Source organism: Lupinus angustifolius, chromosome LG17 (genome assembly GCF_001865875.1).
Source record: "Lupinus angustifolius cultivar Tanjil chromosome LG17, LupAngTanjil_v1.0, whole genome shotgun sequence".
NCBI classification, from domain to species: Eukaryota; Viridiplantae; Streptophyta; class Magnoliopsida; order Fabales; family Fabaceae; genus Lupinus; species Lupinus angustifolius.
In genome coordinates this window covers 3,434,822-3,456,364 of record NC_032025.1, presented here as the reverse complement: position 1 = coordinate 3,456,364, position 21,543 = coordinate 3,434,822, and the positions used below count along the sequence as shown (strand labels likewise).

The 21,543-nt window shown below is 33.0% G+C and overlaps 4 protein-coding genes across 6 annotated transcripts; 2 read left to right on the top strand and 2 right to left on the bottom strand.

The window, feature by feature from the left end:
* On the top strand, nucleotides 3,826-7,604 carry LOC109332022 (protein PIN-LIKES 7-like). Of its 2 annotated transcripts, XM_019566861.1 has the most exons (10): nucleotides 3,826-4,061; nucleotides 4,278-4,357; nucleotides 4,636-4,760; nucleotides 4,980-5,101; nucleotides 5,307-5,519; nucleotides 5,831-5,950; nucleotides 6,070-6,170; nucleotides 6,309-6,361; nucleotides 6,461-6,646; nucleotides 7,148-7,604. In XM_019566861.1, exons 1-10 carry the CDS (start codon nucleotides 3,924-3,926, stop codon nucleotides 7,270-7,272), a joined length of 1,263 nt encoding a protein of 420 aa, XP_019422406.1. In that variant the 5' UTR covers nucleotides 3,826-3,923; the 3' UTR covers nucleotides 7,273-7,604. The 2 variants fall into 2 exon arrangements, with proteins under 2 accessions (XP_019422406.1, XP_019422407.1); XM_019566862.1 differs by lacking the exon at nucleotides 4,278-4,357 and having other exon boundaries at nucleotides 3,976-4,061.
* LOC109332023 (probable protein phosphatase 2C 47) lies at nucleotides 7,633-10,995 on the bottom strand. 2 transcript variants are annotated; one of them, XM_019566864.1, is made up of 5 exons: nucleotides 10,382-10,995; nucleotides 10,227-10,351; nucleotides 9,152-9,346; nucleotides 8,839-9,044; nucleotides 7,633-8,624 (listed from the first exon to the last, which is right to left on the bottom strand). In XM_019566864.1, the coding sequence occupies exons 1-5, from the start codon at nucleotides 10,428-10,430 to the stop codon at nucleotides 8,069-8,071; spliced, it is 1,131 nt and encodes a 376-aa protein (XP_019422409.1). In that variant the 5' UTR covers nucleotides 10,431-10,995; the 3' UTR covers nucleotides 7,633-8,068. The 2 variants fall into 2 exon arrangements, with proteins under 2 accessions (XP_019422409.1, XP_019422408.1); XM_019566863.1 differs by having other exon boundaries at nucleotides 10,227-10,995.
* LOC109330649 (SRSF protein kinase 1-like) lies at nucleotides 12,646-16,985 on the top strand. Its single transcript, XM_019564904.1, has 4 exons — nucleotides 12,646-13,142; nucleotides 14,221-15,009; nucleotides 15,843-15,890; nucleotides 16,101-16,985. Exons 1-4 carry the CDS (start codon nucleotides 12,960-12,962, stop codon nucleotides 16,419-16,421), a joined length of 1,341 nt encoding a protein of 446 aa, XP_019420449.1. The 5' UTR covers nucleotides 12,646-12,959; the 3' UTR covers nucleotides 16,422-16,985.
* LOC109331687 lies at nucleotides 18,138-20,588 on the bottom strand. The gene is made up of 2 exons (XM_019566348.1): nucleotides 20,435-20,588; nucleotides 18,138-19,953 (listed from the first exon to the last, which is right to left on the bottom strand). Exon 2 carries the CDS (start codon nucleotides 19,615-19,617, stop codon nucleotides 18,484-18,486), a length of 1,134 nt encoding a protein of 377 aa, XP_019421893.1. The 5' UTR covers nucleotides 19,618-19,953; nucleotides 20,435-20,588; the 3' UTR covers nucleotides 18,138-18,483.

The window sequence follows — 21,543 nt, the reverse complement described above, 5'->3', positions numbered from 1 at the left end:
GGCAATCCTTTATAAATATCCGCAATTTGTAAATAGTTGTTATTTGAGTTACATCAATTGTTAGCTTAATTAATTAATGATGATACTTCCATACATGTTAATCGTTTTTATTAGAATAATATTATATCCTCATACTAAATTTTCATACTAATCATTTTACCCACACAAAAAATGACATATTTTATATTTAAGAATATTTAGTATAAGAATATATGATTTTCCTTTTTATTTTCTTTTTCAACATGCACCTAGGTAATTGTGTTTATCATTTTAATTAATTAATAGGATACATATTGATTACTTCCTACATGTACCTGGATTTATGGAAGGACAAGGATCGATATTGATCACTTCCTACAATTTAGGACCCAAAATAAGACAGTGAAAAGAAAGATTAATTTAAAATAAAAACATTTTGGAAGTGAAGAAAGTACATATAAATACCAATACATGAATAAAAATGATATATATATATATATATAATCTATACTATTAATAAAATCAAAATAAATAATAACTATTATCATGACATAATTTTTATATTCTAAATTTATTTTCATTTTTTATTTTAATATATCATAATCTTCCATATACTCTCTCATTTATATTTTCACTCTCTCTTTAAATTGTTTTTTCTTAAATTATATAACATGAAGCTCATACATTATATATTAGAAATAGTTGAACATTTTGTTTACTCCGACTTAGGGATGACAAAAAAACCCGACCCGTGAGTACCCGTGGAAATATCCACAATGGGTACCTGCAATAATAGCTTAGGGTGAGAACGGATTTTGTGATACCCGCCCTGCTGGTACCCACAATAATATCATATTGTTAATGTAACAATTATTTTTATATATTGATTATTACAAATTATATAAATATATAATTAAAACCCGATGAGTACCTGCAAATACCCACTACCTGCACAAGTACCCGCAAATATTATGGGTTTGGGCACGGAAAAACACTACCCACGCCCACCCGCGCCCGTTGCCATCCTCAACTTAATCAATCCCTATTATACATCTTTACCATCAACATTTTGACTGAGATGAATGTTTCTCATTTTCTTTAAGAATTATATATTTTTAAATTATATAATGAATTACACACTGACTTTTATTAGGAAATACTGTATCATGGTATATTAATTTACTTATAAATTTGATTATTTGACTTAGAAATTAAAATATTTATTCATAATTATCTTGATGCTTTCTATAATTAATTACTAGAGAAAATTCCGCTTTTGATATTTCCTTTTGCGGGCGCGGGTAATGAAATCTTTTAAAACAATTTCAGCATTTCCTTTAATCTAGAATAGATTTTCTAGGTTCTTTTTAAATCAAATGTGTGATAGAAAATAATCATATTAATAAAAACTTGATTGGGAAATTCTGTTATGAGTATTTGAATTGCATATGTAAGTTTTCCTTTAACTGCAAATTGAAGATGGATCAATCTTAATATTTTTGGATTGTCAAATAAATGTTATGATATAAGAATATGATTATGTGATTAATTAAATATACAAGTGTTATGCATCATTTTATATTATTTATAAAATTGTATGAAAAATATTCTCAAATTCAAAATGTTAAGAGAAAGTTAATTATTTAAAACTTTAATGACTAACCAAGTAATTAAGCAATTGCCGTAGCTATAAAGTTGTTTAATGCTTTTTAATTTTTTTATTATTTTAAAGTATTGATATTATAAAGTTTTTAACTTCTTTTTATTTTATTCCAAAATTTTTAACAAGCTTATACTCAATATAAGCTTATCTCATCCTTGGGATGGAACATATGGGATATTTGTTTCTTTCACGATTTTAATATTTTCTGCATCCTTGATTCACGCTACTCAAATCATCTAATACATTAGGTCATGGTACGTTACTGAAATAATTTATAACATATATTAGACTATAGAGACACTTTAATTTATACATACATTTGTCTAATATTTATTACACAGAACAAATAAAACATTATTAATAGTTTCATTATCAAAGGAGAGTTTCTGGTAGTATGACTTTGGCAAATATAGAGATTTGGTGATTTACTAAAATACTTAATTATTATAACCAATCAAAAGGTATGTTCCCAATATTATAACGTGCATCTGTCTAACAAATTTCATTGAATAAGAAATACAAAAAGGAAAAAGGATCAAATAAAATTTAAAATATTTAATATTCATACACTATAAATATAAAGTTTTTTACATTGTCAATATACATTAAATATAAATCATTAAAATATAAAAAATTATTTCAGTTTAAAAAATTTCCTTCTTTTTAAATATTTCGATATTTTAGTGGCAGCCAAAAATGATAACAGCAGCCAAAAGCCAAAATATATACGCAATCTCCTCTTACAATGAAACAACTGTAATACAAATTCAACTTTAATTCTATACAAGCTTAAAATCAGCCTGGCTTCTAAAATATAAAATGTCTTTCAATCAAGTTTCGTCTTTTGCAATAAGCATAATAATAATACGAAACGTGACAAGTAGGAATTACCCACATTATGAACTCACATTTTTATTGTGTGACTATGAACTTCCAATTTCTACAGCTGTAACAAAAAATTATTTTTTAAATCATTAAATTTGTATTTAAGTGTAATTTGCACCTTGTACTATTTTTGGGAAAGATTTAATTTAGATGCACATCATTACATGTACAAATTGTTTTGAACAACAACATCGTCTCAGCATACTTATTTCATCTCTCATGATTTTATTTCATTGCGTGAGAATGAGTCATATTCTTTGAATATGAACTTCTCATTACAAAAATACCAAGTTTTGCATTATCAAATGCATTTATTTATATTTCATTCTTTATCCATACGCATTATAAAAATTTTGTGACACTGAACTTACAATTTGTACAGCTGTAATATTTATTTATTTATATTTTATACCTTTTTATCTTCTTATATATATTTAAAAAATGTATCAAAACAAGGAAAAAACGACTTTTCTGAACAGTATTAGACTTAAGGTATATTTTTCTTAATTTACATACCATTCAAGTATTTATATATAGTACCATAATCCTAATAATATGGCAAGGTTACTGTACATTTAGCTTCATCTTATCTTATGCAGTCTCATTTATAAAGATGGCATTAATGATAAAATGTGGCTTGTTATAATTCTTTAAGTAGCACTTTTTTTCCTTGTTTTGATATAGTATAGTATATTTTATAACTGGAATATCGGTGGTATTTGGGGTGAGTGGTACATGTGAATACAGTTTTTGGAAGAGGTTGATACAGTGAGTATAGCTGTTACATGTATTTGGATTGAGATAAGATTATTATTAATTATGATTTGGATCGTTATTATTTTATCATTTCTAACCACTTTTGTAAGCAGCCTTACTTGATTATTAGGCTTCTTAATGCCCACTATAAGTGCAATTTACAGCTTCTTTAGGTGGTCAAGAATTAAAAGTAGTTATCCAAAAATTGTAGAAGAGTACACGTCTCTATCTGTAGAACTATATCATTTTTTATTATTTTTATTTTTGATTTAAAGGGTGATCGAACCAAAAGTTTCATATATCACCCCTTAGTTATCTAGTTATCTAAGTGAAGGTTCATGCAGCACCATGTGTCAGTTTTAGCATTTGCCTTGGCTTGTAAACATTCAAATACATAAGCTACTTTTTTCTGTTCTATTATACTACGATGTTACAAAAAAAGAGACATTGGTTGTCGTCATAACTAATCACATTGATTACTGTATCTACTTCATCACACTATTTTTTTTGGTTCTGATTTACTGTTTCATCTCTCCTGTTTGTTCAATGATCTTATAGAATAGAGCTGAAGATTTGAGTCCTGAAGTTATATTAAGAAGCAAGCAGAAGAAGGGAAAAATCACAAGAAATTCAAAGGAAGATGGGTTTTTTTAATCTACTACAGGTTGCTTCTATGCCAATTATTCAAGTCCTACTTATAAGTGCATTGGGAGCTTTCATGTCAACTCGTTATTTTGATCATCTTCTTTCACCAGATTTTCGGAAATCCTTGAACAAGGTAACATTTGCAAGCTAAATTAAATATATCCAACATAGTTACATGATTTCGTTATTTAGCATAGCGTGCACCGGGTTTGACGTATTGCCTACAGGAGTTCTATATAAAAGATGTCTTTGTAATAATAATATAAAAATTGACAAATCACGTAGAAACGTATATGTCGCGCAGAGTGTTTCATATAACTATTGTTTTTGTTTGTTTGCCCTTTTGCAGGTTGTTTTCATTACATTCACCCCTTCACTTATATTTGCCAGTTTTGCGAAGTCTGTTTCACTTGATGATATGATATCATGGTACGCATGGTTTAATTTTCACTCTTACAAACTTTGAACTAGGAAAATATATTACTGAACAGCTATAAGAATCTTTACCTGAATGAAAAAAAGTTATATACTTACATGAGCCTTGCATTTAGTGGCATTGCCTGGAACCCTTTATTTGTTTGCCTTGAACTTAAGGACATTGCAACATGATCATTAACTACGTGCCTAACTGTGATTCTTTTCAATTTGTGGAGAGAAAAGGGTATTCAATTGTGTTAAATGTTTGTGTTGTTTACTCATCTATGCAGGTGGTTTATGCCAGTTAATGTTGGACTTACCTTCTTAATTGGAGGGATTCTAGGATGGATACTAGTAAAATCACTAAAGCCTAACTTGAAGTTGGAAGGTCTTATAATTGCATCATGTTCAGCAGGTTAGTATGGCTTCAAAGTTATAGTATGCTTGGCAAGAGTAAAAATTGGAAGAAGTATTAAGGTGGAAAATTTCACATTGTATTTTAGACATGGATGCATGCCTTGATATATTGTAAAATTTCACTTTTATGGCCACTCCTTCTAATCTGTCTTCTTGATTTTCTTTTCTCATAAAAAATGTATTTGAAAGCCTCTCATTTTTGTGAGTGTTTGATCAGGAAATATGGGTAACCTTCCTATAGTAATTATCCCAGCTATCTGTGATGAGAAAGGAGGCCCATTTGGTAGAAGTGATGCTTGCCATAGCAATGCACTCTCCTATGCATCTTTCTCTATGGCGGTAATGCAACCTTTTTACTACTATTTTGCTTGTATCATATCTACAAATATCTTTAGAACCGGGTTTTAGAGGATAAGGTAGAGAAATAGAAAACTTTAGAGTCGTTAAATACACTTGTGAATCCTTCTATTTCCCTTCTTTCTCCTCTGAATCCAACTCGTAAACGGACTCTGTGAATCTTATTGTCTCATTTTGTTGATTGTAGCTTGGAGGCATTTTCATCTGGACTCATACTTACCAGACAATAAAAAGCAGATCTTTGCGATATAAGGCACTTGAGGCTGCTGGGATCTTAAAGATTCCCAACAAAGATCTTGATGCTAATGCAGAAACTCTCCTTCTCAAGGGAGGAAACAATGAAAACACAATATTAGAAGTCCCCACGTCAGATTATATTGGAGACACTGAAAACCAAAGTGTAAGACCCTATGCAAAACTAAACTATGATGGTGATACTTGTTTGAGTAGGTGAAAATTTTGCTATGAAAATCAGTTTAAGCTTGCTTAGTATAACTAAAATGTGGGAAGGTAGAAATTGAAAGTGCAACACATTTATACTTCAACCCCACAAATTTGACTATTCCTACAATCTAACTAGTAACAATATTGAAAATTAAAGTTCTTCTATCCCACAATATAGTTACTTTCCTTGATTTTCACCTGATCAAATATGCTTTTAGCTTATACACCAAACATTTTCTAGATTATAATATGTATCTGCATTTGCAGATTCAAGAACAAGACCAGTCCGCTGTATCGAAGAACAGGAAAGAATCCTCTTGGTATAGAGCGATAGAAGTTCTGAGACATTTTGTGGCAGAACTACTTTCACCCCCAGCAATTGCTACTGTGAGTCCCATTTTGTGGCAGAAATTTTTTAGTTTTTTACTGCATAGGTGCAATCCAGTTTGATTGTGAAAGTGACTCAGTTACTGAGATGTGTTTCACACCCTTAATTCCATGTTCAGTTTTTCGGCTTCCTGTTTGGTACGGTTGCATGGCTAAAGAACCTAATAGTAGGAGATTATGCTCCATTCGCAGTTATCCAAGACACTCTTGTAATACTAGGGTATGTGACTTTGCTCATAGAACCAAACTGTTCTACCTTGTCTATTTCTTTCTAACTATTATCTCATGATATTATCATGTAATAGTAATACTAACTACATAGTAATCTGATTGAAGTATTGAATTTATTGCTTTTCAGGAATGGTACAATTCCCTGCATCACTCTTTTACTTGGTGGTAACCTCACTCAAGGTACAAAAAAAGTAGCTGCCAAAGATATCTTCACTTCAGCATAATTTATCAATTAAGGGGTGTAAAATAATGGTTTTGTTAACTGTCTATAAATTTCAGGCTTGAAATCCTCAAGTGTCAAACCATTGATCCTCATCAGCATCATCATAGCTAGATTTTTTGTACTACCTGTTATTGGATTCTTTATTGTCAAAGCTGCAGCAAATTTTGGCTTACTCCCCTTGGATCCTTTGTTTCAGTATGTCCTGGTCATGCAGTATGTCATGCCACCAGCTATGAATATTAGTAAGTTATTAATCTTTGCTTTTAATTGAAGTACTTGTTACCAACAAGCATTGGTCTAGTGGTGTAAGGCCCCACTGGATCCCCAAGGTCGAGGGTTTGATTCCTGAGAGCGACACTTGTTGGGAGGGGCATCCACGAATCCCAAAAGGGATTAGTTCCTTATCCAAAAAAATTGAAGTACTTGCCCTTTTATAGGACACAGTAAGCATGATTATGATACAAGATATAAAATTAATATAAACTTAGCATAAAATCATAAATCTTAAGTTAAAAAAGAAGATTAATGTTTTAAAAATTAACACTAGTCATAATAAGTACAATAAATGTGATATTTCCATCTGCACTGATATGAAAATTTAGAAAAGTAGATGTAAAAATTTGTATAGCACAATTAAAGTTTCCAATAGGGAAACATGTCTTAAAGGGACACAACACAAATATGACAACTATTTTGTTGTGTGCTTGACAGAGAGTTTACCTTAACTGTATGATATTATGCAGGTACCATGGCTCAGCTGTTTGATGTAGGTAATGAAGAGTGTGCAGTTATCCTATTGTGGACATATGTTGCTGCAGCCATAGCACTCACTGTTTGGTCAACATTCCTCATGTCAGTGTTATCTTAAGGTGTCTACCTCTGCACTCATCACTATATTGTCCAAACAAACATTTGGAAGAAGGTACATGAAGATAGAAGATAGAAGAATGGTTACTTCAGATTTTTTAGTGAAATATTGAAATAAATATAATTAGATTTTTGAGCCAAATTTTGAGATTGCTTACCTCTGTGCCATGAACACTGGTGCCAGATTAATACAGCAGTTAAAAGAGTAATGTGATTGATATTGGTATGAATTGATCACTCCGGTTAATAAAAAAATGATCACCACCTTTATACATTTGGAAGGAGGTGCCAAGTAGCATTTTTTGGTGTGGTTCATTTATTTATTTTGTAAGATGAAAAAATGTATATCAAATCAGCAGAAAAGGTAAAAAGTGCATGTTTCTTACAAATTTACATTGGCTCAAAAAAATTGTAAACAATAAACTAATGGGAACAAATTACAAAACACTTGCTACATAGTTATTTTCAACAGTCTGAAGAAGTTTCTGTTGTGTACTTGCATACTTGTATCAGTTGTGGCCATAGACTATGAAGAATTTGGCAGAAGCCATGATCTGTTTCTTAAAAGTTTGACTTTCTGAGCTGAAGCTTGCCATGGATGCGAGGTATGGTTGTAATAGTGATGTGGTACAAGTAAAGAAGGCTATGAATCTGTTATATGCTTCCAAATTCAAGTGTGTGAATTTTGATGCTGTAATTGTGATTTAAGCAAATAGTATTTTTTATATAGCATAGGGGTTAGTCAGAAAATTCCCCACCAATTGAGTATGTACAAATAAATAACAAATGAGTTTTACTCATCTTCCATTTAAGACACCTTTGAGAAGATCAAGGCCTTCAGCTGAAATACTTCTCCTCCTATGTGATTTAGGAATTTCAATCTTAGAAGGTGGATCTTTGGAGAAACAAACTATCAAAACTGTTAGATTGTCACATGTGTTCCGTTGAAGTGCCTCGTTTACGAGTCCCTTGGCACATGCTGTAGGATCATTATGTTGCATGAGTTCCTTCCTTACCATTGTTACTGCACACTGACTACTCATCACATCCCATAATCCATCACAACCCATTATCAAAAACTCATCTTCTTCTGTCAGAACAATCTCTTCCAAGTCTGGCTCTGAGCTTAAGGGGCTTTTAGAACCTTTGGAACCTTTGATGTGCCAATCTCCAAGAGCACGAGCCACCGATAGTTGGCCATTGAGGTATCCATCATAGATCACGCCACCTAGTTTCTCAATTCTTAATCTTTCTGAAGTGCAATTTGGTTTATGGTCTTTAGAAAGTTCGATAGCTCTACCCCTTTTTCCTAATACAGCACGAGAATCTCCTGCATTGGCGATTAGCATGACCCTGCATAATTACAACATCCATTAATAATGTCTGCCACAAATAGAAGTGCACAAGTACAATTATATCACCAAAAATGTTTTGTGAATGTCTATTCTAAAAAATTTCCAGACAATTTTGTTTTATAGATAGCATTACTCCTACAGCACTTGCATGAATGCATGACAACTTATGCAAATAACAAGTGCTTAGGTATGAAGTGATACTCAGTTCTCACCTTCCCAACACAAGCGCTGTGAGAGCAGTGGTGCCCGAAGAACTATCAAGAGCACTAGCATCTTTAAATGCATGATCAACCTTCATAAATGCATTCTTAACAGCTTTCTTAGTGCCAGAGGGGAACTGAGAGTCTTCCATTATAAACTTAAGGATGTTCTTTTTGACAAATGATGCTGCATCAATACCACCATGCCCATCAAATACCTGTAGATATCAACAGCGCACAACCTCCGTGAGTATCTAAATGACTGCCAGGTTAGTCGTTAGAATGCTAATTAACCATTATATGTCGTCAGCATGACGAAACATACCCCATAAAATGCTGCTGGAGAAGGAAGGTCTGCTCCTCCACCAACATGTTCACCGAGAATATCAACACAGATGAATTCATCCTCCATAAACTGCTTTGGTCCTTTCTCAGAACAGCATCCAGACCTCAATATAGGTGAAAACTCTGACTTCTCTTCACTGGTTGATTTCAATCCTATAATCATAATATCTGGTTCCTATACAGAAGAAAATAAGACAACTATTAGTTAAGGCAATAAAAAAATGTGTTAAAGAAATATAAATGCAACTTGTACAAAAAAGCAACCCATTTTCTTTACATGCAGCCCAAAATGCGATACTCTGATAATGTTTTCAGAAACTTATCACTCTACTTGAAACCAACTGATCAAAACAAAGATTTGAACCAACATAACAGACATGCTCAAAAGTATAAACTGTGAAATACTATGTACCGATTTCAAAGGAAAATTATCTTAAGGTTGCTGCTTCTGCAATCATCTACAAAATATCACTAGAAATATCATTGACAGTTTTGCACTTAGTTGCAGGTTCATTAGAATCCCAGCCTCTTTCAACTTTCGTAATTCAAAAGTCAATGAGTACGAGGATATTATCAAAATTTCAAAATAACACGAACAAATAAATATGTACTAAGCTTTCCAATATCTTATGTGTTCTATAAAAATATTGAAGCTATGTGTGTGCTGCACAAAATTTAAATTGCAAATATGTTAATGTAAATATTATGCATGGGTTAACCTCAGTTATGGTTATGGAATTCAATCATATTCTACAAAGAAACAGGTAGCTCTCTCAACAAAGTAAGGGCCTACGTCTCAGCCATTGAAGGCTGCACAGGTGAACATATATATATCAATAATGGAAGTAAGATATCAATTTGTGTTGGTTCCGATGGTATGATTCTAGTTTTCCTTAAGCAAGTTCTCGGAATCAGGTTTGAACGTCTTTCTAACTCGAATAAAATCAATCATACTTCAAAATAATTTTCAAATATCTATGGTATGATTGGAACTAATATGAAACATGGATGATAAGTCCTAAGATAAAAGCAACATGGTAATTAAATATACTAACAGCTTCAAGAAGCCATGAAGAGCTGGTGCAATGGCGCATAGAGGAATGATCCCTTGGAGGTTTGCCAATATTATGATTCAAACTTCCCAACGTATCACCATTCTGATCCTCCATACTAAACTCACCACTACTACTTCCCTCTTCGAGGCTCTCACCACCACTCATTGTACTTGTCTCAGATGTGCAACCAGTCCCTGGTGCCATCCTTTTCCCATAATCTCAAATCACCCACCAAACAATATCTCCAAAAAATTACTCTTTTTCCAATAACAAAATGAATTAGTTTTGTTCAAAGTTCAAACAACCGTTACAACCAACATGCAAGCCATTTTTAGACAACCCCAGAAGATGTTACAGCAAGAAAAAGCTGTTTCAAACACTCAAGCCAACCCAATAAGATCATGTTGGTGACCAAGGAAGAAAATAATATAGCAATATTTGTTAGGTAGTAGAATCCATAGAATTGGATGCAAAAAACACATGGTAGTGCAAAGCTCGTGAAAGCTTTGTAGCATTACGGAATGGATAAAGAATAAGAGCAGAAAAAAGCAAGAGCCACAAAAATAGAGAATAGTTAATATGAAAGAGGATGGAGTAGGAACCGTTAAGAGGAAAGAGAAGTGGCATATAATATGTGTTTAGTTTATTGGCAAATGCAGGTTTTGCGGGAGACATTGTAGGGCATCAAAGAGAGATTGGAGAAGTCACACGTGGCTTCTTCTGCTGCCATTTGTGTGTTACTAGTTCACCTTAACCTTGTGGTACTCCATAATTCCAACATCTTACTATCTATCATCTCTCTTTCATTATCAATTTCATTAATATAATTTATATGTCAGACCCACTCCCATCAAAATTGTACCAGAAATTAGAATAATTAATATGAAATAGATAAGATTAAAAATTACAGTGTATGACTATCATAAGTAACTTTTAATTACCAGTAGTGAGACTCATTGTTTATTCTCACAGTTTTTATATAAAAACTGTTTTTACTAATTTTAGGTACATAAGAACAGTTATTATTACAATTTATAAAGAAAAAATATATAAAAAATTACACTTAATATATTATCCACTTTTTTTTTGTACATCGGAAATAAAAGGAAACAAACTAGAACAAATATAATTTGTCCATATGAAAGATATGAACCTCATCTAGAGGGACAGAGTCCTAATGTCTAACTCTACAAATATTAGTTTGACTAATCTTGGACATAAAATTAGCAAGCATATTCCCCTCCCGCCAAATATGGTGCAATTTCACATACCAGTCCTTCTTGAGAAAGAGACGAATATTATCCATAACCTCGGCAACCCTCCCAAGATGAACATCCAAACCTTTCAAGAGTATATGAACCACCTCAAGACAGTCCCTCTTCATAATAACATTAATATATTATCCAATGATCATATACTAAATCTATATAAATGTGAAATTAGATAAATATTATATTCATTTATAAGTCTTCACCTTTAATTGAGACAAGGAGGAATGGTGAATGTAGAATTGCATTCCTAGATCTTGTGTAATTATACTCACTCATCACATTTCAGCTAGTTTGCCTTTCTCTTATGTTAGGCTTTACTACGTATTTTTCTTAAATAATTTTCGCAAATATTAATAAATAAAATTAATATTTTTTATTTATGTAGGACCCCTGAATAAAAACATAAGATTTTGGAAAGCTTAGCACATATCTATTATAGAAATGGAAAATATTAGTTATCTCTTTATGATGATGATGGTAGGAATGTTCTTCCATTTTCTCATACTCCAAGCATGTTCCCTTTCATCAAAGTGCTTGACATGGTGTGCAAGTTTCATAACACCCCATCTTTGAAGATAGCTAGGGAGTTTTATAGGAAGATTATGATGGAATGTGGGGTTCAGGGTGATGATTATACTTGAGGGATTTTGATGAAAGGGCTTTGCTTGATAATAAGATAGGTGAGGGTTTTAAGCTTGATGAATAAAATGGAAGAACCTAATGATGTCGCCTTCAACCAAATAATATAAAAAAAATATTTTATTTTTTTAGGATTTTTCTTTTTAGGTGTCACTTTTTAATTAAATTGGTATAGAAATGAGACACCAAAAGTGTGACAGGTGATCTCTGGAAGTTTAATCACTCATTTATCTTCTTTTTTTATACAACTAAGCAACACTAAATTTTTCTCTATTTCTCACATCTTTCTCTTCACTTTCTTTCTTTTCACTCTCTTTCTCACATATTTCTCTCTTCTTATTTTCTTCCCTCAACCAAATGGAGTATAAATCTTTTAAAAATAATTTTAGAAATAAGAGAAGAGTTTTTTATATTATTATTGTTTAATGAATATTGCGAATGATGTATGGAGAAGCCATAAATACAAGGGTAAGGATATAAATGTAGCAAAGAAGGTGGCTTTGAAAGAAAGAGTATGATGAGAAAAATAGAAGACCCACATTGACATATGTGAAACATTACAGGGGAAGAAAATAACAGAAGGCAAATGGAGAAAAAAGTGGAGCAATTGAAGAGAGAGCCTCAGCAAAAACCACACACACCACAAATATAAAACTTCAATTTTTTTGTCACCTCTCTATAATCACCACCAAACAAAACACTAAGAAAGAATAATAGAAAAGTCACAAATTTTCTTTCCTTGGGACCAAATAGATATCAAATCATTACAAAAAGGATAATTTTTTATTTACTGTTTGGTGAATCTGAATACATCATAGAAGTGATGTCGTGTTCATCGTCATCAGGGTCAGATGAAGATGACGAGGGATTCGATTCATACCGGAAAGGAGGGTACCACGCCGTTAGGGTCGCCGATCATTTCGCCGCCGGCCGATACATAGCGCAGAGGAAACTCGGTTGGGGTCAGTTCTCCACCGTGTGGCTTGCTTACGATACTCACACTTCTGTATGTTAATCTTCCAACTTTTATTGTTTGGTACTTCGCTGATCTTTTTTTAATTGACCCCAGTTTTAAAATTTTGATTTTTAGAATGTGATTTGTGTTCTGGGTTTGAAATTTTGTTGAATTTGTTTCCCCTTAATTGCAATTGGTTTTGTAATCTATGTGGACATTTTTACTTGTTGTGTTGTGCTTTTTTCTCTCTCTTCAGATTTGCATGTTTTAAATTGTATGCGGAGGTTCCTAGATCTTCCTTTCTTCTTTCTTTCCCTTGGTACCTTATATTATTGTATCTTGTCTTTTTTAAACAAATTATGATCTCACACTACTTTTATAATCTTTTTCTACATCCTGATCAATGATTGATAAATTCATGATTAATCATGTGTATATGATTATATTTGTGTCTAATGTTGGAGTATAGTGATTCATTTTGTTATGTGATTATATATATTGTCCTTTTATGTCCTAGGGGCATCATTTTATTAGTAATCAAAATTGAGTTTATTTGGCTTATTGATGTTGATTTCTTCTTCCCATTCAACTGGGGTTCCTTTTTTTGTTTCTTCAATAGGATGTGTTTTTCAACATGTGTCAATTTGGTATAACTAAAACTGGTGAATGGTCCTCACAAATGTGAGCACCTTTTTTGCTAGATTTGTCTTTACGTAGGAGCAATAAATGTTCCTCTTTCTTCTGCCTGTTTGATTGGTTAACTCTGATTTGGTACTTTGTCTACTGTGCTGCTTTGTAACTGTAATACTTGTTGTCTTTTATATCTTATACTACATACAATACAAGTATGTAAATATTCTCAAGTATCATGCTTTGTTCATCTATCTCTATATATTTAATTAAAAAAATATTCTATGAAGGTAAAACATTAATGGTTAATCATGTATTCTCATGATTTTCCCCAACCAGTGGTAAGCTCTCTTCATCGTTTTAGTTGTCTGTTATTTGTTTTTTATTCTTCTTTTTTGCCCAACCCCACCTGGTGGGAATAAGGCTTGATTGTTGTTGTTGTAGTAGTTTAGTATTTGCCTTTTCATATCTTTTCTAATTTTAAGTTTGCGGTTTTCAGTCATATGTTGCGCTCAAGATCCAGAAAAGTGCACCCGAGTTTGTTCAGGCTGCCCTTCATGAGATCAGTGTTCTTTCATCGATTGCTGATGGTGATCCTTCAAATTCGAAGTGTGTTGCCCAATTGATCGACCATTTTAAGCACACAGGCCCAAATGGGCAGCACCTTTGCATGGTCCTTGAGTTTCTTGGCGATAGCTTGCTCCGTTTGATCAAATATAACCATTACAAAGGCCTTCCGTTGAATAAAGTTAGAGAGATTTGCAAATGCATTTTGATTGGTTTGGATTACTTGCATAGAGAACTTGGTATAATCCACAGTGACCTAAAACCTGAAAACATTCTTCTATTTTCAACCATTGATCATTCCAAAGACCCTTGTAGATCTGGACTCTCTCCAATTCTAGAGAGACCTGAGGGAAACATAAATGTTGGAGTTACAAGTCTTATTGAGAAAAGGTTGAAAAGAAGAGCAAGGAGGGCAGTTGCTAAGATATCATTAAAAAGAGATTCAATAGGAGGAGCAGGTGAACCTCCAAAGTCCGCTAGAAATATTGATGAGATTGATGTGAGATGCAAGATAGTTGATTTCGGAAATGCTTGTTGGGCTGATAAGCCGCTTGCAGAAGAAATACAGACAAGGCAGTACAGAGCTCCGGAAGTTATACTGAAGGCTGGCTATTCCTTCTCTGTCGACATGTGGTCTTTTGCTTGCATAGCTTTCGAGCTTGCCACTGGTGATATGATGTTTACACCCAAGGGTGGTGGACAAGGTTTTAGTGAGGATGAGGTATGGTGATTTTGCTAGTAAACTATTATGGTTAAATTACATTCTTTATCTTATGCATGTATAATTTATGATAAACATTCAAATGGGAACTGTTTGCCGTAGATTTCTTTTCCATTACGAAAAGAAAAAAAATAAGTTTATAATATAATAATTTGGTTAGTTAGTTCTTGAGATTATAAGAAATCTTTTGCTCATTTGAAAGGAAAAGGTTCTGGAAGAATTTAAAAACAGTTATATATGGGCTCTAAACTAGAAGAATCTTAAGGTATTGCATTATCAGAATGTTGTGGTCAACGTTATTATTCTCACTAATTTCTTTAAAAAAGTTGAGTCACATTAACTTCTATTTAAATGTATTTGTAAATTCAGATCAGTTACTTCTATTGTGGAATATGAGTAAAGTAAATCTGACAATGGGAAACAGAGTTAGAACAATACTTTAGAACATAATTCATTGAATCTACTTTTGAAGTTTTAATACCTCTCTGCTTTAGATATGCATTTATCAATAGTTTAAGTAGGAAATCAACTATCATGATGTCCTTTCTGGCATTAGCACTTTTGTTCTTTGGTGATCATGGTGAAAATGATCAAGATATAGGTGTATGAATTATGAGTTTCATGCTTTTAGCATATCATTTATAACTAAATTGCTGGTGTTGGAGTCATTCTTTGATTCATTCAGCAAGGGGGAGGGGGAATATTCACTTTGGTCATGCATTTAAGTGGGAAAGTATACAGTTTGTGATTTCCTAAACTTGTTGGTCCCATGTCTCTACACTATAGATTTTATGTTAATAGAATAATTAAACTCTGCATTGTGCTGATTTCAGGATCACCTTGCCCTGATGATGGAACTCCTTGGAAAGATGCCCCGGAAGGTGAGTACACTCCCACTATAAAAAGCGACCTAGTGTGCAAAGCTTCCACCTAGTGGCATTTGAGAATAGTTAATGTACTGAACTTTAACCCTGGAAGCGGAGAGACTATGACCTCAAGGCAGCAACCTTACTATTGTGCCGAGGCTCACCCTTGAATATACTCCAACATATTCCTTTAGTGTCTATTCTAACATCTCTAATGCTTTGCAGATTGCTACTGCTGGAGCACAATCCAAGGATTTCTTTGACAGGCATGGGGACCTAAAAAGGATTAGAAGGCTAAAATTTTGGCCACTTGACAAATTGCTCATTGATAGATATAAGTTCTCAGAGAAAGATGCTAGCGAGTTCTCAGAATTTCTTTTACCACTTCTTGATTTTGCAGCAGAGAACCGACCAACAGCGCAACAGTGTCTGCAGCACCCATGGCTGAACTGCAAGGAGTCAACACCAAATGAAATGAGAAATGAATCTAGTGTGGAAAAGGTGAATATTGGTGTGAGTAACCTTAAAATCAAGGTGGGAAAGTGAAAGGGAGAGATGTGTTTTGAGTTTTGACATAGTCACATCTCTAAGCCCCTCCTTCCACATGAAGGACTATTGATTTTGATTTTTTTTGTTTTTTTTTTCAGTTTATTAAGATTCTTTTAATTGGACTATTAACTACAATGATGTAAATTAGTAAAGAATTTTTACACCCAGAGATATTGACAACAGAATTGGTGTGTATGTACTCTTCACATGATGTAAGTGATGATAGTCCTTCAAATCAAGTCTTATTTTCCAATTTCCATTGCAGTGCAGATATGCTATGGTGGACTTGGTGAATACCCCTGTTAATAATTTACTGTTATATAGTTATGTTTCATTAATTATAATTATTATTAAAGATATCACTATTTAACCTACAAAAAATAAATATTATTTTGGTTTTATACACTTTAATGGTTGCGTCCGAATTTTATATGGTTTTGTATTCTCAACTTGCATGTTGGAGAACGTTAACCGGCTACATGCAGCATAATGAATTCCTATAATATAATATTATTTATGACAAGTTTGTTCTGACCAGAAAACTTTGCAAATAAATCCTTCTTTTAAAAATGATTGATTGGACTTTTGTCGCACTATAATTCACCCTCACAACATTTGACAGATGAGTATGCCACGTGATACATTTTTTATTAAACAAACAAACAAAATAGTCAGATCTGTTCCAATGAATACTTATGCTTATTTATTTCACCATTAATTCTTCACTAACATACCCCATTACAATACTCACAAACTGGTGCTTCTCTAATAGATTATAATTTTTTGTCGACACCAAAGTAAAATAAAACATCCAACATCTAATTTGATCAACTATGTTCAAACACTTATATAATAAATGACCATTTTTTAATACTAAAGATATTTCAAAGAATGAAAAATGAATTAATCTCTTTCGATTGCTATGCAGGACAAACGAATAGATTTTACAACAACTATAATTATCTTAAAATTCATTAACTGGACTTATAAATAAACCAAAGTTCTTTAATGTTCTTCTTTAACTTCTTCAACCAAAATCTTCTACTTCTGCAGTTCTGCTCCTCATTCAATGGATTCTTACTTAAAAATAAATATAAGAAACATTGGTCCTTGTGAGAGTTTAAAATGAATGCCAAAAACATTAATACTATATAGTTGGAAGTTATTACCTATGGAGTCTGGTTAGGATAGCAAAGCATCAAATGTTTAGTGTTACTAGTGACCCAACTCAGCAGGAGCCAAGTTTCCCTTTCTACATTCCCTACTTCACTGCTGGAATTGCATAGTTTTTCTTTTTCAAAAACATAAGAAACAAGTAAGCTTCATTTATAACATTATTGGTTGTTTAAAGGAAAGGTTGGCATTGAACAAAGTAGGCGAAAATGATAACAGTGAAAATGAGGAATGCCAAACTCCATCCGTACAATATTCTTAATTTAGAGAAACATGTAACCGTCACTACTACTCAAAATGCCAAGACTTTACTTGATCACTAATGCCAGTAACTAGATTAATAATTGCTGTCAGAAGAATTGTTACCATAAAGATTTCATAACACAAATTTAATGCCATAAAGTAATTACTATGTTTCCATTCATTAGTTAATCATGATGCAATTAGTTTATTGAATTATATTGAGCTAAAGTGCAAATAGAATACATTGACCAGACATTTGATCATAAGGAGAGGGGGAAATATCCATAGGTAAGAAAAAATCATAAGTAGAAGACCAAGAGGTTTTCTTCTTTTATTCTCGACACAAATGCGGGACGAAATATGCCGCATAATGAAAAGGCTGTTCAAAATTCATTGCATCCACCTACCTAAAATCATGTTTTGCTATCAATTAACCTTACACGCAACTTTAAACTGTAAGAAGTAATGCAAGCAACTATAAATCTAAATTTACATTAGTCGGTACAAATCCATTACAAAACCAAAGAAGAACAAAAAGGATAGAGGCCATATATGTAAAAAGAAGCATCATGATTTCTACCTCAGCTATCGAATTTTGTCACAGTAGTGCTGAGATCCAGTCAACTCAATTCAAATCTGAATATTATGACTGCACAGCTTTATTTTGTTTGATACAAGCGGGTGTCTTGAATTCCTGGCATTTCCACCTGGATGTAGCCTCAATTGGCATCACTCTCTCAGTGGATGGCTCCGCTGCAAACAAAGGATAACTTCTATCAACAGGATTATTGCCTTGTTTCATTTCAGTCAATGGAGAACTTCTAGCCCTTATAACTTCTTTTGGCTGTGCCCTATCTTTCGAGGTGCAAATGCTTAAAGGCAACTTCTTTAGCTTCACCCTTCCTCTCTTCTTTCCTATGGGAGACAAATCTGCAGTGTTTTTCTCCTTTGACCGGCTTGACTCTGCTTCTCCATTACCTATCTCCATTTGGTTAGACCTATCATATCTAGATCCCTTCTTAGCTTCCTTATTTGAGCATACTTCTTGAATGGAGCCTTCAGAATCAATTTTGCCCGCTGCTGCATGCCCATTGTTCAAAGATAAGCAATCTTGTCTAGATGCCATACCGCCATCAGAGTCCTCAGTTGTTTCAAAACTTGAAGAGCTTTTAGGCTTCTTGTGCTTACTGCCTTTTGAGCCTGAATTTGGAGAGTTCTTCGAGATTCTAGGAGAGCTATTCATGGCTCGATGTAACTTACGGGCCAATTCTTCATCTGTCCCACAGTTTTCAATCAGTTGATTTTTTTTGTACAAGAGCTGAACAGGGAGATGCTTCTTCAGCTTGTTCCTTTTCAGATTTCTTTCCTGGTTGACACCCTCTCCAGGGAAAGATGCAGCCAAATCTAACGCACACTTGGCTGCAGCAACTGCTTTGGCTGCTATTTCAGCCTTCTCTTCTGCTGCGGCTCTTGCAGCCTTGGCAGTCTGTGTTGCAGCCAACGCTGCTGCTTTTGAGGCCTCCACGACTTCCTCAGGAGTGAGGTTAGGGTTATTTGAATGCGAAGTCAACAGATTCTTAAGTCGGGTTTCAAACTCACATGAAAAGGAGGACGAGGAAACAGCCTCAGAAATAGTAACATAAGAACCAGAGACCACGGATGGAGAGGCAGCAGCATGACCATCTGGGCTCTGTTTTTTCAATCCAGCAAGAAGACGCTTCCGAGGGGGCAAAAGAACATCAGCGTCCAAGTGATTGACATCACACACGTTCTCCATGCTCCTCCAATAAATAAATTCAACTCAAAGCTCACAAAACAATGGACAATCTTCACATAAATTAAATTTCAAATACGTCGACAACCAGATCATACTATAGGCACAATGATTTCAAATGTTTTTTAGCTGATCTAACTCAAACAACCAATTCACATCCACGATCAAAAGAAGATTTTGAAAACCCTAAAAAATGTCAACAAGATCTACATAAACCTAAGATCAACTCAAACCCTAGCCAAGGTGACGTCCTCTGTTTGCTTGTCAGAAACCCTACCCAAAGAGAAGAATAAATTTGATTCGTAGCCAACAAATCCTTCCATTTGATCGATTTGATTCCTAACCACAAATGGAAGAAGATCAAATTCAAATCAAATCAATCCAGCACATATGATTTACTTTATCAGAATTAGTTTCCCAATGAAAATGAAACACAGAATAGCATAAAACATCACTCGTACACATTCATCCTTCAATAATTCAGAGACATGAATTGCCATAGATGCATAATTCAGAAAAGAACAAAAGATCAGAGACAAAAAAAAGCACTTTGATTTCCAAGCACACCAAACTCATGCATAGCAGAGTTTGATATTCATAATCATAATTCATATTCATAATCCATAATCCAATTCTAAATACGTCATGAATCAAATTTAGAAAGCAAATGAATCATGAATCAAGTGCTATCCAAACTGGTTGAATCTGGATTCAAGAGAATTATGCAAAAAAATAATAAGATTTAAACAAAATTGTGGATCAAATTAAAATGGAGAGTTAAGAATTGGAAACAGGTGCAGGGAAGAAGGTCCACAAGTACCTGATTCTTTTGAGGAGTAGAGAGAGAAAGAAGAGAGAGAAAGAGAGAAGAGTAAACGGAGAGGTATAATTAGGGTTTTCTCTCTTTCAAGGAAGAGAGAAAATAGAAATAGGTGGTGGAAGATTTTCCAAAGCTAGGAACACCCAACATTTTTTCCTTTTTTTTTATTTTCTCTGTTTACATAATAATAATAATAAATATGAAATATATATAATTATATATATGACATGGTTTCTTCTACAAGCATACTGTTAAACTTTCTCTCAGTAACTAACATCAATTTTTCTTTTCTTTGTTGTCAATTCGGCCATTGTAACATTCCTTCTCCTTTTGTTTTGCTGCTGTCAATTTTTTTGTTTTTATTTTAGTTCTTTAATTAATGATCTTGTTTAGATATAAGTTTGTTTTCAGTTTCTGCTTTATAATACTGAAAAATAGACTAAATATTTATTACAAGCTTATTGATTTTCCTAAGTTATTTTATTACTAATTTGATCTACAAACTTAAAATTAATCACTTTCGAATTGAAGAGATGATTGAAATGAATATAATTTTTTTCATAGAGTATTTTCCATTTAAAAGACACAAATTAAATTATTGACTTCATGTTTAAGGAATTTAGCATTGTCTTAATTTCACTATATGGTGTGACTATACATATGAAAAAATGTCATAATGTATCATAAATCATGTTATTTTGTTTTTGCTATAGTTTGTTTTGAATCTTGTTGTATCTAGAAGTTAAAATTAACTTAATATTCTTTTAATCTACTTTTCTTACTTGGTCTTCTCAAAGCATCATCCACATATCCTCAAACTACTAATCCAACATTTAGTTTATATAACATTTGATTTTATAATGTTGTGGTAAAATTATAAATGCTCTTAACAAGTAAATCTAGCATGATACCTTTTTTCCATAAATTCTTTCCCGATGAATCTAGCACCAAAAAGGTGTTTATCGATATTCCCAATTCACCAATCAACATTTTAGTTTTTTTGTTATAAAATTACAATGAGTGTAAATAAGCACTTGGGAGTGCCAATAACAACTCCCATCCCTAGATACATCGCAACACCGGATCATCTCTCCCTTACATTTTCTGTT